Source organism: Thunnus albacares, chromosome 15, assembly GCF_914725855.1.
Source record: "Thunnus albacares chromosome 15, fThuAlb1.1, whole genome shotgun sequence".
Lineage (NCBI taxonomy): Eukaryota > Metazoa > Chordata > Actinopteri > Scombriformes > Scombridae > Thunnus > Thunnus albacares.
In genome coordinates, this window is record NC_058120.1 from 8,903,177 (window position 1) to 8,921,897 (window position 18,721).

General features: G+C 38.4%; 1 protein-coding gene across 1 annotated transcript; it reads left to right on the forward strand.

Annotated features, from left to right (window-relative positions):
- Positions 1-6: 6 nt before the first annotated feature.
- On the forward strand, positions 7-17,863 carry LOC122998918. Its single transcript, XM_044375992.1, has 40 exons — positions 7-135; positions 219-430; positions 534-637; positions 731-849; positions 953-1,120; positions 1,353-1,552; positions 1,654-1,766; positions 1,956-2,062; positions 2,588-2,758; positions 2,857-3,062; positions 3,173-3,273; positions 3,405-3,523; positions 4,502-4,657; positions 6,272-6,486; positions 6,650-6,735; positions 6,940-7,067; positions 7,276-7,401; positions 7,657-7,847; positions 7,947-8,038; positions 8,656-8,786; positions 9,001-9,125; positions 9,259-9,385; positions 10,601-10,813; positions 10,998-11,168; positions 11,495-11,641; positions 12,071-12,120; positions 12,214-12,346; positions 12,585-12,667; positions 12,777-12,903; positions 13,201-13,391; positions 13,722-13,812; positions 13,900-14,020; positions 14,483-14,664; positions 15,068-15,223; positions 15,330-15,463; positions 15,564-15,697; positions 15,787-15,881; positions 16,471-16,711; positions 17,115-17,174; positions 17,379-17,863. The coding sequence occupies exons 1-40, from the start codon at positions 25-27 to the stop codon at positions 17,480-17,482; spliced, it is 5,541 nt and encodes a 1,846-aa protein (XP_044231927.1). The 5' UTR covers positions 7-24; the 3' UTR covers positions 17,483-17,863.
- The last annotated feature ends 858 nt before the right edge of the window (positions 17,864-18,721 follow it).

The window sequence follows — 18,721 nt, forward strand, 5'->3', positions numbered from 1 at the left end:
ACATCCAGCAACTTGGTCGCACTGATGAACTGCTCACTGGAAAGACAAAGTACATACCCCGTAGAGGTCTGGAAGCTTTTCTTCCAAAAGGCTTCTACTGCACTCGACCAGGCTCTTGCGTCATTCGCCACCACGGTAAATCCAAAACCACAATTTGAGCACAACGGCGTTCCCCTGTGTGAATTGTGTGTCAAACAAAATGATCTTCCCAATTCTAGGCCCCCAGCAGCAGCAACTCATCCTTATCACATGCTCTTGAGGCTCTTGGAGAGGTGAGAATTGCCAACTTCAGCCAGGCACAACTGCAGAGTGATGACTTCGTCAGCAGCTGGTTCAAGACAAACCTTCGTCCGTTTTTGGCCTCTCCATCCACCAACTTCCTACTCTGCCTCAGCTCCAAGGACTTCAGCTGCCAAACGTACCACACTGTGTAAGCAAATACATGACATATTGCTCCAGTGTGGAACAAGATTGCAGAGGAACCTGCAGTGTTGTAGTTGTTCAGATGTTAAAAGCCTTCTCTCAAATCTTAGCATCCAGGCATTCGGCAGCCAAAGGGCATCAATGGACAGAGAAGGACAGCGAGCAGTCTTCACTCATTTCATCAAACCGTTCCTTTCACGGAACGACTCATCAGGTAAAGGCACGCGCTCAAGCTCAGTTCGCTAAAGCCTTGACACAATGTGCTGGTAATACCCCGCCAACGTCTACGTTTCCGTCTTCTTTGCAGATCCTGGCTGTGTCTCATTTACCGGAGGCAGTAAAGAGTGGCTACAGGCAAACCTCGGCAACTTCTCTGGCTTCGCAACACTGCAGGATTTGCAAGCCCTCAACCCCAACTTCTCCATTGTAAGTGCCGACTGCGGTCGAAGTATTCTTCGCCCAAACTGAAGTGTCTACCAATGGTTCAGCTATTTCTGCTGTTTGATTTCATATCGCTTCCCTTTCGTAGGCCGAAACGTTGTCAGTGCTCACTCCGACTCAGGTGGCACAGTTGACACTGAGCTCGGGGGCCTCGAATGACACAGCCCAGATCGACCTTGTGTTTGAGCGCCTCGAGGAGGGCAATGCTCTGGAAAATGTGGATGAATTCCTGACAGAACTGACAGCAAATGGAAAGGTAGGCTACCCCCTGACACTGTGGAAGAAAGGACAGTCCTGGGCTTTCAACCTAGCATAGTCAGTACTTAGATATGTATCTTAATCTCAAAATCACTTGTAGGGGACTCATTCCTATCAAATATTTCATCACATCCTTTCTAGCATTTTTGCCAAGTTGCTAATTATGCAGGGTGTATTTGCAACATGTAAATTGTGGGGTGTTTAAATCCTCTCGTGTCGCACTTTGACAGGTCCCTGATTTCCAACCTGTTGTGAGAGATCGCATAATGAATAGGACCTTCGTCATCATCAGTCCCTATTTCACGAACTTCAAGGAAGGCGACTGGTTCAATTGGTTCCACCTGAAACTGGTTGCCGTCCTCCCAAGTTTCACTCCAACGATGCTCAACAGTGCAACATCAGACATAACCTGCACAAATTACCACGTCGTGTGAGTAGCATTCCAAAGACAAAGGAGACTGCAATGCTCCAAAGAACTACATGTAAATGGGAGGCTGGGTAAAAATGTATTGTTTTTTTCACCCTTGGCAGTGTGAGAGGGATGGCCAGAGCTTTCCCTGCAATACCGGTGCATAGACGACAAGGAATCACATACGTTCTCCTGGGCTACCTGAGGAAATCTGCCAGTGTCATCACCGGGCCAGGTAGGGCTGACACAGTAAACTGTGCCGTGATGTTGCTTCTGCGGGCTTGTTTGTGGATTTGAAATTTTTACAAAAATATGCTTAAATGGCGCAGAGAATGAGATTGGAACTTGACTTGTCCTATGTGTATTTATGAAAAATAAGACTTGCTAAACTGCACCTATGCTAACGTTGATCTACATGTTTTAGATTGCAGGCAGGGAATTGAGAGTGATGCCAAGTGGCTTGAAGCAAACTTTGGTCCATTTTCCGAGTACACAACCTACTCTGACCTCAAAGCCTTCAACCTTTCTGCGGTAAGTCAATATTTATCATCTTGAATCTTGAATTTTTTACGTCCATAGCTTTGTCACACCTTCTAGTCCACCTGGGATTGGTAGAGGGATCTGTCTTAATTTGCAAAGGTTGTCTCAGGTTAAAACAGAATAGAGGCATTACAGGGTAACTGATGCAAACAATACATGGGCTTAGCCCGTTAGAATACATCTTTTCAGCAGTTGTAGCTGCTTCCAGTACATACGCCACAAAGGGTACAGCAGCAAGGCTCCTTTTTTCAGTGGAACAACTTAGGAATTGTATGTCATTGTTTTCATGCTTACCATTTTTTATTCATCAGGTTAAACCTTTCAAACATGTCTGAGTCTTTGTCAAGGTCTGTAACAGGGATGATCTGTTAGTTACATGTTTTGCACCACAGTGCCTCCTCCTTTACATCATACATGTCAACTGAGATTATAGGGTTACAAAGAAAAATGTTTGTCCACAACACAGTCAAAACTGGATATTTGTTAAATATACATTTTGTCTTAAATTCCTCTTAGGTGGCAGTACTAGACTCTCTTTCTTCAAGACAACAAGCTGAGTTTCTCCTTGAGCCAAACAACCTGTCAAATGAAACCCTTGTGAGACTTGTGTTCACAGAACATATTGTGTCATCAAGTGTGGAAGACCTTGGCTCTTTCTTTGATAAATTTGTCAGTGGTGCTGCAGAGGTGAGTATCTTAATCACACTTAACTTCTTACTCTTGTCACTGAAATCCAAATATATCTCTATACACGTTTATGTTATTTGTTATGTTATTTTTTCCAGCAAAATTTGACAACCATTGACCCAAGAGTGCGAGACACCATCCTAAATCTGACACTAATGGCACTCGGCCCAAAACTATACATGCTAGATGCTGAGGGATTCAAGTTGTGGTTCCAGGACTACCTACCTTTGTTCCTACCAAGCATTAACTCACACACATTTGAAATTATTCCAAGAAATATCACTTGTGACTCCTATCAAGAAATGTGAGTGAAAAATTTGTCGCCTTGTCAAATTGACCAGAAGTATTTAAAAAAGAGAATGAAAACATTCTATTTCCCATGTTGGTGAATAGAAGGTTCTTTTGTCTTCACAGTGTCAAGGGATGTGACAATGTTTTCCCTCATCTCTCCAAGAGGCAAACTGAACAGGTTTTCACATTCACAAGAGATTATCTAAGGGGGCATTCCTCCTCAGGTAACTTGGATGACCTAATGGCATAACATTGTATTTGCTAGGACTTGTGTGTGCTGTGCGTGTGTAGAGATCCATATTGTTAAGTTTGGTATGGCATGTTCAATTTAAAGATTCAGTTTTTCGATTCCTAGGTTTCTCCTGTGTTGAATCTGTAAATGATGACAGACGTTGGCTGGAAGACAACTTTGGCCGGTTCCATGTGCAAGCTTCCTTCATAGATTTTGTGACATTAAAGAACAATTTCAATGGAGTAAGTTATGAATCTGATGATCTTCAGTCATTTGATCAGTTAAATACTACATACAGTACCAGTCAAAAGTTTGGACACACTTTCTTATTCAACGGAATGGGAAGGTATGTCCAAACTTTTGACTGGTACTGAACAATATACAATATTCTCTGAGCGAACAGTATTGCAACTCACCATCTCTAGAATCTGGAGCCATAATTATGTCAGATCACTTTCATACTTATAATTAAGGTAATTTGGTCTGAACCAAGGAAAAAATTATACATGTTGCCTTTTAGTCCTTGTCAATTTCATGTTCACTCATTACAAATAAACCAAGAGGTGTAAACATACAGTGATATGGACTGACAGGTAACTAACTCACTGGACATTTTTGGTGACTGTCATCCTCTGTCATCAGAGCTACATCAGTCTTCTTATCTTCTGTGGTGTTATAAAGAGATCACAAAGCAATAATTGATTATGAGCATTATTGCTCAAGACTGCATCTTGACTATATATGCCATGAAACATAATGAACAGGTAGAAACAGGATGACAAAGAGATATTCAGTAGTCAAGCCATCATCTGTGTCACTGTATTGTTACTTGTGTTTGCTTCACACATTGTGGCACCATCTTGTGGTTAAATCAAAATAAAATGCCTTGTGTGATACACCCTCAATTTCATGTGCCCTCACAATGTTGCCTAGCGCATATATTAATGTTGGTAGCCCAGAAAAAGATAATAGGTGGATGTAGCAGTGACTAGTTGTCACATAGGTCTATGAGTTTAAATATTGCTGTTGTTAAATGCATAGGTGAATTTGGGTTATGTGATAGAATGCAAACTTGCAAGTACAAATACTAAAAGGAGAAAGTCCGCTAATTAGGTGACTGTGTAACATGGGAGGCCTGATACTTAATCTAAGCATACAACTGCACAGGTTAGAGTTCCATTGGTGGTATTCAGCTACTGAAATGTTGTTGTCACTTTTAGGTGGAGGTTGCAGATCTTCTTACTCCGATTCAGCTGGCTCAGCTCGCAGCAACCCCTTCACTGCTAAAGGGGATGGAAGATGTGACAAAAATCATGACAGTCATCAACCCTGTTGACTATGGTTCATTCTTTGACATAGTTTCACCGGCTATTGAGGTAAACATCTACATAGCTGACACTTTCTTTTTTGCTCAGTAATACTCACAGTGCTGGTTTCATTCATATCTTATTTAAATACACTATTTGTAGGATTTGAAAAAATCCTTACTTTGGTGCCTCCTGGTGGCTTAATCAAGAATGATAATGTACCAATTTTCACCAGGATTGTTTAATTTTTCTACACACAGACTGCCATCAGAATAATTTGAAAGATGTTCCAGTAAAAAAAAATGATGTAATATGAAATAGTAATTTTAAATTCCAACTGAAATTGAAATAGACATTTTTTGAAACATCATATACTGAAATACCAGATTATTTGGCAAACAGCCCTGTAATAAAATTCTACCTTCATGATGGTTATAATAAACTGTATTAGAAAGGTGTTGAATCAACATAATGGTCATTTAAGAAGCTGATGTTTGTGGTGCTGTCGTATTGAGTCATACTGAGAGGTGTTACTAATATTTTGTCCACCCAATTTATATCAGTTCTTCAAACTGTATTTTTATAGTAGTGATGTGTACATAAGACATGAACAGAAAATATTAGCTGTTTAGATGGACACATATCTTGTCTTGTATAGTAGCTTATTTACATGCACCTGGGAAAAGTGCACTCGCTAATGTCATTTAGAGGCTAACTAAGATAGCAAGTTAGCTAACCAGCTGCTGTAGCAATTTAAACAGGTTTAAACTTGTCAAAGTTGGTCAGAATGGGGCAACCTTGTTTTTTTCAGTACCACAGCTAACATTGCACAGTTAGTTGACAAATTCTGTTTAAAGCATAGACTGTAAAAAATATGGACATAGCCACTGTGATGTTACTCATTGGTTTTGAAGTTCAAAGTGGGCGGCTCTGGCCATCGCCATCTTGGCAGTGCCTGACTCCACCTAACTCCTGGCTAATCCAAAATGGGCAAAGAGGTGGAGCCAAGTTGGGGCGAATGAAGCCTGGTTGCTGACACAAGCCACCTTGTGTCACTCAAAGCAGCCACGTCCTTAATTGAGCGTAACTTTATGGCTTAATAAAACTTAAACGGGTGAGTTATAAAAAAAATCACCCCCCATACAGTTGTCATCAAAGGGGAAATTAGTTATAGAGACCAAAACCAGTTTTTGTACCAGGCTGTAAACATGTTTATTTCTGCTGTAAAGTTGGGCATTTTAACGTGGGTATCTATGGGGATTGACTCGCTTTTGTAGCCAGCCTCAAGTTGCCATTCGAAGAACTGCAGTTTTTGGCACTTCTGCATTGGCTTCATTTTTGACAGACCAGGCACAATCATCCACCCTCCCAGAGGCTTAAGGCTAAAATGGCATCTTCAGTATTCAAACATTTTCATTTTTCTTTCTTTAAAAATTAATGTCAGAAAGTTTCTATCAGTCAAAATGTTTGACCCCAAAAAAGGATGCTTTTTGTATCCTTTGTTGGCTTTAAAAAGCAACAAAGGAACATACAGCTTATTGTTTTTTATATTCAAAGAGATACATGACTCTTAGCCTAAACGGTAACATGATTCAAATGTAATATTTTTACTTTTATGTAAACTATTCAATTTTTTGAAACTCAATCTCAAACACTTATTGATACTATGTAAAAATCCCCCAGATCCACCCAGCCAACTACACAGAGGAGGTGAAATCTGGTTTCCTGCAGGCAGTATTTGATAGAGGTGACCTGTCCTCTCCGGCTATCAGTGACACAGAGTTCCTGCAGTGGCTCAGGGCTCGACTGCGCCCCCTCCTGATCAACCTCTCTCCCAACCTGGTGACACCTTTATTTGACATTGGGAACAACAGGAGTTGTAACAGCAGCCAAGAGATGTAAGAATTTCTGCACACAAATTGCAGGAAATTGAAAAGTGTCTGTAAACAATCTATGAACAACATTGTGAAATAAATGTTTTGTACAGGATTTTGAATCACATTAAGTGATAAATAGTGTGTATTTTTTAATTGCTTCTGACTAATACTCATCTAAATTTAGGATTGCATTGCTTGACACACTACACTTGACGCTAAGCAACAACACCAAAGGGGAGATCTACAAAAGCATCCTCCTCCTCCTCCAAGGTTTGTATGCAAGTTCATTTTACATTGCAGTTAGTTTACCTAGCAAACTGATGAGGGTTCTATAACAAAATAAAACTTTTTGTGAGGTCATTTTTTTCACAGTCATAGTAAAACCATATTTTCTATAACAATATGTGCCCAAAGATAATACATATTATTCTGTATCAGAATAGACACTGATGTCATTTGTTGTGTTTAAAACAGGTCTAAAGCCCCTCAAGTGTTACAGTGGTGGAAGCTTCTACAGCTATCTGAGAAACACTTTCCTCAGCTTTGGCTTTCCAGATTTGTCCATGTTCACATCTCTTCTGCCACAGACACGCGAGCCAGAGGTAATATTCAAATTTTAAAAAATCACAGGATGCAGAGGGTGAAACGCAGACATCAATTAATACAGTTTCACTTTACTTAAGTGTTTCCACTTGGTTATAGCTGTAATCCCAGTGCCTACTGATGATATACTGTCCCAGCAGTAATCTACAGAAAATTCTTCAGTCCATGGTAACTTTTTTCATATGAAAATGTACTTTTGACTTTCAGCTCCTAAGTACCATCACTACCTCAGAGCTACATCACTTCCTCAGTCAACCCAATGTAATTGGTAATGACTCTGACATCTGTGTGATCTTCAACAACTACAACAACACTCCTGCCTTCCTAGAAACTGTATGTCCTTACTCTGAATGTTCCCATATTACATACAGTATCAGTCAAAAGGTTGGACACACTTTCTCATTCAAGGGAATGGGAAGATGTGTCCAAACTTTTGAATGGTACTGTACATATTTTTTATAGATTACATAAACTTAAGAGGACTCACCATACATATGTATACAATTAAATAATTTGATTGTCAGTCTAAAATTACCAATTTTACACCACTCTCTCATTAAACATGTAAATGCACGTGTATGCCATTAGGAGGATGTTCCAGATAATGTGAAGATGGTGATCCTCCCCTGTGTTTGGCCTTTGGCGCTGAGCAGCAACAGCAGATCTGAGGTTGATTCTTGGTTTCACCTACGATTGAGGAACTATCTTAGATTCCTCAGCAAGAGCCTCATCAGCTCCACTGAAGTGCAGAATGCTTCATGTCTTGCCTTCCAGAAACTGTAAGTCTCTTTTTCACAGGGTGATGAAGCTCAGGTACAACTGGACTATCACAGATAGATTTCATGATACACAAATGTGTTTGGTTTTCTTTTAAATAGGGTCTCTTTAATGGGAAACAACTTCATATACACGAGCTCTGACTTTGGACAGGGTGATGTCTACACCACCATCAGGACTTACTTGAGAGTTGGTAAGATGCATTTTTGAGCAAATGTTTAATGTACAGTGGGTGTGTAATGTAGATGTTTAAAATTCAAGTAATGAATTTTTAACCCAGCCTTTTTTTTTAAATAATTTATAGTAAAATATATCAAAAGGATAAGGGTCACACCAGATCTAATACTGACTGTCCATGCTGACTCCAACTTTCTCTAGGCAGGATGCACATAGCTGCTGAAATTATATGCTTTTTCTAAACCAAGCACTTGAGGTTTTTTGGGAAAAGTTTTCAGTTTTGCTTTTAATATGGAATTTGTCATGTGGTGTAGGTGGAGAAGTGTCCACACCCACCTCCACAGAATAATTATGACAAATATCAAGATTCTACAGAATATCAGTCAGTAGGGATGTGAGGCTTGTAACTTAGACTGATGAGGCAATTGGATTTTTATACAATATTCTTGCCTATTGCACAATTTAATTTTCTTAATCAAATATAACATAAAAATAGCACAGCAGATTGTTTTGGTTGCAGCTCCACTTGTCTTCTGATGAATGAGCAATAATATGTTATGTAAAGAGATAAGTCAATTCTAAATAAATTTAGTTATTTGTTGACAATGTGTTTGGTTTTCCCTGTTTCCATAGGCTCTGGAGCCAGATGCTACAATGCCAGTGATGCAGAATTAAACTCTACTGCCTGGTTTGCCAATTACATCGGCAGCTTTGTGACATTTATCACTCTGGATGATCTTACCACCTTCGTGTCCACTAGTCAGGTATGTCCTGATATGAGTTCTATACAATTTATCTGAAGTTTATGCTCAAACCAAAACAGAATATAGAAGTTGTTAATTTAATTAGAATGGCTATAACTATCACTTAAGTATTTTCAGGTCTAATAAAGGGTAAACTAATAGTAGTTAGTAAAAAATGAGAAAACAACAAAAGGCATTTTCAAAGTCACTGACCTTTTTTTCTTAATTATTGAAGATTCAAGTGTTCCTAGAGGACCAAGCCAACCTTGAGCTCTTTAACAACACAGCGATCCCAGAAAATGTAACCAACTACTACATCTCACAGCTTTTTACATTCAACCCAACCTTCAACCCTCTGAAGTGAGTATCCTACTTACCACGCCATTAATAGCTTTGACAAAATATCTCATTGTGGCATACATATTGTTCATAATAATTTAGTGGGTGAATTGGTCATACTGTATATTAAAATGACATGTTACTTTTTATCTAGGCTTCCAGGCTTTTTCCTGTGCTCCTCTGAGGTCCCGAGTTTAGCATATTCTTCAGTGAATGAAGCTGATACCATACGCATCTTGAACGAAATGAGGAAATTCTGCAATGGAACAGAGGACCCTGAGGTACCAGCTCCTAATATAACTACACAGCAACAGAGTTCAGTTTTGACTTTTTAAAATATAGCACAAAACCAATTGCTCCTATTATAGTGTTTGACATCTTAATCTGATGGATTCATTCTTTTAGAGATATTTTTGAATGTTACAACATTTCATTGCATATCTGCAGTCCTTTTAGTCAGTACTATGTAGAGTTACTATTCAGTTTTGCTGTTGACAGTTTCTGGGTGTTTTGTGACAGGGTGGATTTAAAACTTTAAGCTCTATATATAATGTGTTCAGTTTTGTGTTACATGGTCTGCTGAGTTTGTTAGTGGTTAGTTTTGAAGACTCTCAGGCAAGTAAGAGTGATCTGTGTATGTTAGCAGTATGATGAAATTACAACCTGTCTAGTGTAGTGAATGGTGGAATACACTCTAATGCCCCATGACCATGATGTATGTTAAGAGAATGAATTGCAAAAAGAAAAAATCTCAACTCTCAACAACAACACTGGGTTGTGGAAAAAAAGATTGATTTCATACAAATTTATTACCAGGTTGTAATTCCAGACCTTTTGGTGATCCTGTGACCTTACCACTAGGTTGACATTTTTGATTGTAAGTGAAATTACTCCACAGTTATTGGACATATTGTCATGAAATTTGGTAGAGATATCCATTGTGCCCAGAGGATGAATCCATATGACTTTGGTGATCTCCTTGATCTTTCCTCAGCAGGTCAAAGTTTCCACTTATCCAGTGAAATATCTTAGCATCAACTGAATGGATTGGCAAAAAAATTTTTTATAGACAATCATGGTTCCCAGACGATGTATCTTAAGGACTTAAGTGATTCTCTGACTCTTACTTTAGTGCCTAACAGGTGTTTTTAAGTGAAATACCTCAACAGCTGTTGGATAGATTGCCATATAAATTAGATTTTCATTTCATCATTTTTGTTTGGTGATCCACTGACTTGCACCATCATCAGGTCAAAATTTTAATTTGTGCAATACTGTATGACCAACTACCTGCAAAACTGACTGCACTTTGTATTGAGTGCTAACCAGCAAATGTTAACATGTTAACACACTAAACTAAGATGGTTAACATAGTAAACATCATACCAACTAAACAGCAGAATGTTAGCATTGTCATTGTGAGCATGTTAGCATACTGATGTTAGCTTTTAGCCTAAAAGCACCATTGTGCCTTGTATTTGTATTTTATTCTACAGGTATCTGCTGCTCTGGCATCCAACATTCAGACCGTCACGGCACAGACATTTGAGACCCTGGGCAGTGCCAGCGCAGGCCTGACCAACAGCCAGATCTCTTCAGTTTCCCCATCAGTGCTGATTTCCTCTTTGCCCACCCTGAGCTCAGTCAGCACCTGGAGCCAGGGGCAAGCCATCACAATTGTCCAAACCATCATTTCCTCAGGCTTCAAGGTAACTTAACAAGGCTGATAATTATGTGAAATATTTAATACTTCAAAGCACGTGACTAACAGTGTTCCATATTTGGTTCAGTATGATTGAATAATTTCTTCTTTTTTATTAAATATAAAATGACCCTGAAGTGCTTTGTGTATGTCACTTTAGTGATTCTGGCTTTGATAAATGTATTAAACAGATCAACAGTGGATCCTCCCTGGAATCCCTTGGCACCCTTGTTGCTGGAATTCCTTCAGAGTCAATAGAAAGCACCCAAGCGTCTGAGCTACTCAGTATCTCCCAGAGTGCCACCTTTGTTTCCAACATGCTGGTAGCCCCAACAGTTGTCCAAGAGACCTACATCCAAAAGGTACAATGTTAATTTCTGTTTCTACCCTAACATACAATCCATCAATAATTCTCAAGTCAACAAATTAGGTCCATCTTTGGATGTTATTTTAAAAATATCTCTCTATGGGAATCAACTAAAATATGGCGTTGAAGTATTTTTATTGGAAAATGTCTAATCTTGATCTAAAGACTTTGATGAAAAATACATTTGATACCAAAATGCTTAGTAAACAGTATTATTTTACATACAAAATAAATAACAGTGAATACATGTTCTGCACTTTTGAGATTATCTCTGACTACTTGGTTTTAACTGTCGGTGAACATCATTTAATTCCCTGGTAGATAATCTCTGTGGATCGAAGTCCAGCCGGTGTGCTGGTGAATGTCCCTGATGCTATGGCAACTCATATCCCACCGTCACTGCTGGTATTTTCTGAGGAGACTGTGGACATCCGTGCGATCAACAGGAAGAAATGGACACGAGATCAGGTCAATCAGATCAGATTAATCGGACACTGGTTTTTTGAAGTGTGGTCCTAATGAATTTTGATTGAAGTTACAGATATTTCATTACAGTGCCAGAAAATACATATTTTCAGTGTTTTTCCCAGACAAAAAAGACTAAAACATGTAGCACAAGTGAAATTGCTATGGGATTATCAGGTGATTACCAGTGCAACGGTACAATCAACCTATAAACCACCTATTTCATATATATTGTGCTATTAATTGTACATTTGTGTTATCTGAGTCATGGTCGATATGAGTCAAGTATTAAGAGTTATAGAACACACAAGAATTTCCACTGACAAAAAATTGATACCAACAGTATGTACCACAGTTGTAGTATTGCTGTAAAGGGATGGCTAATATAAATTTTAGCTGACATTGGATTGCTGTGTCTTGTTGTTCTTCTAGGCTGCCATGTTCTTTGGGGTGCTGGGTAATACAAACTTTGACATCGAGCAGTAAGTAAAGTCCTAACTTATTTGTTGTGTTTTTTCAGGGATGATTATTCAGGGTCTGTTTACTTTTTTTTGCTTTTTCATACTCCTCCACAGGCTTTCTCCTTCTGTGCTGCAAGGCTTCACGTGCACGTCAGTACAGAGGATGACAACAACCAGGATCAAAGGGCTGGTCTATGCTAGCAGGCCGAGGAGAGGCAGAGCCAAGGTGGAGCTAAAGCAATCACAGGTAAATTCAAATGAAATCTGCTTGAAACTAAACTTAACGAAATAGCTATGGCTCTTTTTCTGACATTACAAGATAAGTTGGATGTACAGTGAAATACCATAGTCATAAATTAAAAATCAACTTCAACAGTAAAACAATATTCTTTCTTTGAAATGAAAATGATTTGTTTCCCTTCATTTCGGTGTTATAGACCACTAACTTTTGTAATAATCAGTATTTGTTTGTGTCTTTTCTATAGCTGACCTGCATGTACAATCTGCTGAATGGAGACTTCTCCCAGAGCTTCACAGATTATCCGGCAGACATGCTTCTCTACTTCAAGTGAGTCTGCTTTCAAACATTTTGTTGTACTGACCTCATAATGTGTCACTGGTTTGAGAACTGTAGAAATGCTTATTGATTTTTCCATCTTTACGTCTATTTAATGCAGCAACAAAGATGTCGAGAGAGCCAACTGCAGGTCCTACTTTTCTGCAGTGGGTGCCGCAGACTTCTCTCTGGTCTCTAGCATTTTGAACAAGGACTCAGTGCTACTCAGTGAAGCCAGAGACTGCTTGGTGAGTGCCAAAGAAATTATGGTTTACTACAAAAACAAAAAAACAAGCTTCAAATGCAGTAGTATGCATAAGTTGAATAACCATTGTATGGTATCAGTGAGTGACAGGATGACAGGATATACCAATGAATATGTTATGTTATATAAATGCATATATATGAAATAGTTCAAGATATTTATTATAAAGCACATAAAGGGGAGCAAAAAAATGAAATGTGAAAGTCTGGAATAGGAATTATCATGTAACTGTTCAGGAACTTTGACACAGTTTTAATGAGATACTGTTTCTCTTGTCTAGGGTATAAGCAATATGAGTCTAAGCAGAGACCACATAGAGGTGCTGGGGAACATGGCCTGCACTCTGGACAGTTCTTACATCCAGAACTCTGATCCTCTTATCTTGGAAAAGCTCAAAGCCTGCAAGGGCTTCTCTGACAGCCAGGTGGCTGCCATGGAGACACTGCTGCTGTCTGGGAAAACACGTTACGGGTACAGGAATTAAATAAAAATCAAGAGTTATTGTTGTAAATGTCGAAAACCTTACATAGTTTATATCTCCATTGTTGGTCAAAAACAATTAAAAACATACTGTATCAATAAGACATGCCATTTCACTTTCACAAGAGCCACACACAGAGAAGAGGTGTTGGAAAGCTTTGAGAGATGGACTAATGCATTTTTGGTCTTTTCATGGGATTTGTTGGCAATAAAGAAAATTTATATGAACTCCAGCCTTATTCTTTTACTGTGCTGAATGCAATGTTGTGCCAGCAAGAAAGGTAGCTGGCTGGACTTTAAGAATATTTCCTCTGTTTTCAGAGATGCCTCCACTTGGAACAAGCAAACACTGGAAAACCTGGGGATCCTTCCTCTGTATTTCACAAGAAATATCTGGGGCCAGTTCAAAACTGTATGTGTTTCAGGCTTACTTTTCCTTACTACTGTTTGTTCCCATTTAACTGTATTTAAAACTAATGTCCAGTATGTTTTTTGGCAGTCAACAAAGAGAAGGTTCCTCAAGACCTTCATGCCCAAGCTGAGGAAAAAAAAGACAGAGAAGAGGAAGCTCAAGATGCTGTTTAAACAGATCAGCGGTCTCAAGATAAAACGAGGAGCAGGTAAAGGAGGATGTGGCAGAGAAGCGTGTTGTGCTTATTTTTATGTAGCAGCAGCTGATACCGGATTGACAGAAAATTAATTGGCAACTATTAATGTAATGACTATTAAGTAATTATCATTTTTAAGCAAAATGCCAAATTTGATAGTTCCAGCTTCTCAAATGTGAGGACTTGCTGTTTTTTTATTTGTCTTAAATCATAGTAAACTGAATATCTTTGGGTTTATGACTGTTGGTCAGACAAAAAAAGTGATTTGAAGATTCATGAGGGGTGTTTTTCCCAATTTTCTGACAAATTACAAAAAAATATGAACTGACTAATCAAGAAAATAATAGCAGATTAATCAATCATAAAATAATCATAAGTTTCAGTCCAAGTGAGTGCACGTGAGTTCGGTTGAATGCCATGCAGCAAAATGATACACTCATGTGTCCACACCTAACTTATTTTTTTTCTCACAAGGCTGCACAGTGGGGAACATCACCCAGGTGACAGTTAACGACGCCTCCTTCCCCTTTGGCTATGACCAGACGCAATTTGACCTCTGCCTGGATGTCCCTGTTCTGAAGGACAACCTCAACTCGATCTGTGAGAAAGTGGATGACGATGACTTCCAGGAAGTCATTCTGAAGAAACTCAACCAGGTAAATATCATGTACAAAATGTGAGCTCGCTGTTATTATTGGTTGCTGGGTACGGGGCATCTATTTTTGCAAGTAATGCGTGATTGAGATATTTATTCAGCATATGCTGGATTCTATAGGAGTATCCACACATTTTGTGAAATTTCCAAACAAGGAAGTGTACAGGAATATGCCAAAATGTGTTTTAAAGCTTTTGAGAAGTGTATTGTGTTAAGTGGTTGTCGTTTCCACATCAATCACAACTTGACAACTGTTCTGAGCAGGAAAAAATGTCTTAACAACCCAAAAGGTTATGGTACAGCTGTCACCATATTATGTTGATGTACTGTGTATACTGATAGGAAGGTTTTAGGTTTTAGGTTTCAACACTGCTTAAGTTTCTACGCATTCTCAATTTTTACAGGCATTCCCATCGGGTGTTTCTGATACAGAGGTTCAGGTGCTTGGTTCAGTGTCCCGTGTGGCGTCACTTGACAACATCTCCAAGTGGAACATCACCACAATTGACACCCTGGCAGCCCTCATGAAAGCTGAGGATGGATCATGGGAAACAGCAAAGGTACAATATAGAAGGATTCTCAAAACTACCAGTATACTGATACCTGTATAAATTCTGCCTGATGGTATATATGATTTGCTTGCGTGTTTTCTTTAATTTTGTTTAGAGCAAAGCAATCATCAACAAGTATCTGAATACCTCTGGGAAATCCCTGGGCAGCAATGAGCTGAACAGCATTAACTCCAACCTGTGCTCATTAGACACCAGTACAATAAAGACCATCACCCCAGATAGTATCAGGTTGGTGTCAGCATGTAGCTCTGAGATGCCTAAACACAACCACTGTGAGTGCTGATGCAGACTTAACACTGTATGTTGCTTCCTTCTTGCACCTTTTCAGAAATGCCAACCCTCTGAATGTGGTGTCATGTTCACTTGAGCAGAAGAGAGTCCTGTATGAGATCAGTAACACTTCCTTCAGCTCACAGCGTGCCAGTCCCAGCTCCTTTTACAACTTAGTTAAGCCCTATATTGGTAAGAACACGTTACCTGTCTTTCCTGTCTGTTTCTTTATCTCTCATAAAACTTCTCTCTGATTGACTGTTTTACTTCTAATCTGATAGGTGGAGCACCTCTGTCAGATGTAGTAGCGCTGTCAAGCCAGAACATCAACATGGACGTAGATGCTTTCAGGAGTCTGGATCCTAACGTGATTGCTGTAAGGATACTTGAGTAGACACGTACTGTTTATCATTTATTATATACTTGATATACTGAGCTGATGCTCTTCAGCATAATTTACTTGTCAAAACTTTAAGGTTAGTAAGTATTTAAGATATGATTTTTTAATCAAAGACTCAGGGATTGTGAAGAGCACACAGCAAACTTCAACAATCTGAGATGTTTGCAAGAACATTAGGTCAGTCACTTTTGTCACAAATCTTAAGTCTTGGTTTCTGTAGCTTTGTCTTCAGAGTGAAAATAGGCTGCAAGGTGATGGGGTATGTAAGTATCCCAAAGTGCAGTGTGTGATCCTCTGTTATCTAAAAAAATGATGCATATGTACTGGCAGAGTGCAAAAATTTGCAAAATGTGAGAAATATTTATTTTTGAATTGAATTGAAGTATGCCGGCCCTCAGAGAGTTTAAAAGTAATAACAATTTCTATATCTTTGCTGAAAACTTATAATTGTTTGTACCAAAGGTGTCTTTCTTTTTTAAATACATAATAAATTGATTGCTTCTTATTGTCCATTGTGTTAAAATGTCAGACCAATTCTCTTCACTATTTATTTTGAAATGCACAGGGTTTGTCCGTGACCAATGTGCAAGGCCTCATGGGTAATCAGCTACAAGATCTGAAGCTGTTTGAGAACAATACCGTGATTCAGACCTGGGTGAACATGCAGCTGCAGTCAGACCTAGACAGACTTGGTGTGGGCCTAACCACCAATAGAACCAACCCGACCACTGCACCACCCAGCTCCAGCAACAGCACAAAGGCTGTTGCATCAACTGCAAGCAGCACCAATGTGACAGCAACACAGGGTAAAAATACATAGCTTTCGTGCGTATGTAGGCTTTATGCTTACTCTTTAGCATACTGTATTTTAACTAATAGGATCTATTTGCATCATCTCCAGTGAGCAAATTAGATTGTAGAAGGTCCTCAGGTTGCACCCTGTACTGTTTTCAGCCAAAAGAGGGCACCAGTGCACCACAGTCTGTGTTCAAAACAAATTTAAGAAAACTTTTGAGTGACAACGAGAATGTTCATGACCACTTCATGATTATACCTTGTATTTATTTAGCATAGCAACCATAATAGGGCAACACATTTTAATTCACTTAAATAATGTATTGTTGCATAACGACAGTACAGGATGTAACACTGCTTAGTGATGACTCATATTACAGTGCACCATCTTACTAGATTCAATCTCATCCACAGGAAACACAGGTAGCTCAAGTACAACCCTGACCACTACAGCACCTACATTACAACCACAAGGTGAGTACCAGTTTACCCACTGGACTAAAATAATGTGATAATATTGTTTAAACTGGCAATTTATTTGTGTAAAAAATATAATGTTATATCTATTTTCAACCATTTGAGTCGTGACAAGAGTTGTCATTATAATTATACAATTTTGCATCTGTGACAAACATAATTACAGTCTAAATATGTTTGTTTTTTAAAATTATTTTTCAGTTAATGGTACAAGTGGAGGGGCAGAGCTTTCAAAACATCCAATATCCATAATCCTGGCTGCACTTCTGACAACGGTTCTGCAAATACTACAACAACCAGTCTGAATACATTTATGACTTCAGCATCCAAATTAATTATCAATAATTATTCAATGAAGTTATAAGTAATGCGCACATCTTGGGAGTGAGATTCATTAATATTATGCTTAAAGAAAATTGATTCACTGCAACTTCTTAATTTCTGCTTCACTGTCTTTTTATGTTGTAAAACTATGTTACTGAATAATCACAAAAATCAAAAGAATATGTTTTATGTGTTGATCTAGGATTTTACTCTACATTTACTTTTTGAAATTAAGTACTGGAAATAATAATATCTACATTAAATCATTATTAAAATCTAAAGAATGAGTATATGAAAAATAAATCCCTCAAATTTACTGTATTATCAATTATTATAATTTACACTGTATTGCTATTCCTTAAATTAATAAAGTCATATAATAAATATCTGATGCCTTTGTCTCTTTGAGCAGATAAAGAAATTCAACACGATATGTCCTGACTTTTGTCGATTTTACCTTCAACAATCAAATCCAACACTACTCTAGAATAGTTTCCAAAGTGCCAGTGTGCATTGAAAAAGAAAATACATTGTCTAGCTTGTTAAGACTCAAGTAACAAAATACCAAGGTTCTAGATATTAATTCTTTGTCAATTTATATGGAGCAGAAAGAACTGATGAAAAGGCAACATGTTCTCACTTAAATTCGATTATTATCTCGACTTTTATCTAGAAAATGCTCCACACTCAGGGTATCTAAAGCCATGATTTATCATGGTTACAATGGTTCAATAAGCCCATTTCACAAGGACAATTTCTTGCCACATTGCAAGGCATTTATTAGGGATCAGTGGTGGAAGAAGTATTCAGATTCTTAAGTAAAAGTACCAATACAGCAATGTAGATTATATTACAAGTAAAAGCTCTTCATGAAAAATTCTACTTACTGCAAGTAAAAGTGCATAGGTATTAGCAGCAAAGTATGAAAGTAAAAGTAGTGGTTTGGTCCCTCTGACTGATATTATTATATACGATATCATTAAATTATTAATACTGAAGTATCAGTGTAAGCAGCATGTTACTGTTGTAGCTGCTAGAGGTGGAGCTAGTTTGAACTACTTCACATACAGTTAGCTAGTTTAGTCCAGTGGTTCCCAACCTAGGGGTCGAGCCCTTCTAAAGGGTCACCAGATAAATCTGAGGGGTTGTGAGATGATTAATGGGAGAGGAAAGAAGAAAAAACAAAGCTCTGATACACACATCTGTTCTCAGTTTTTGGA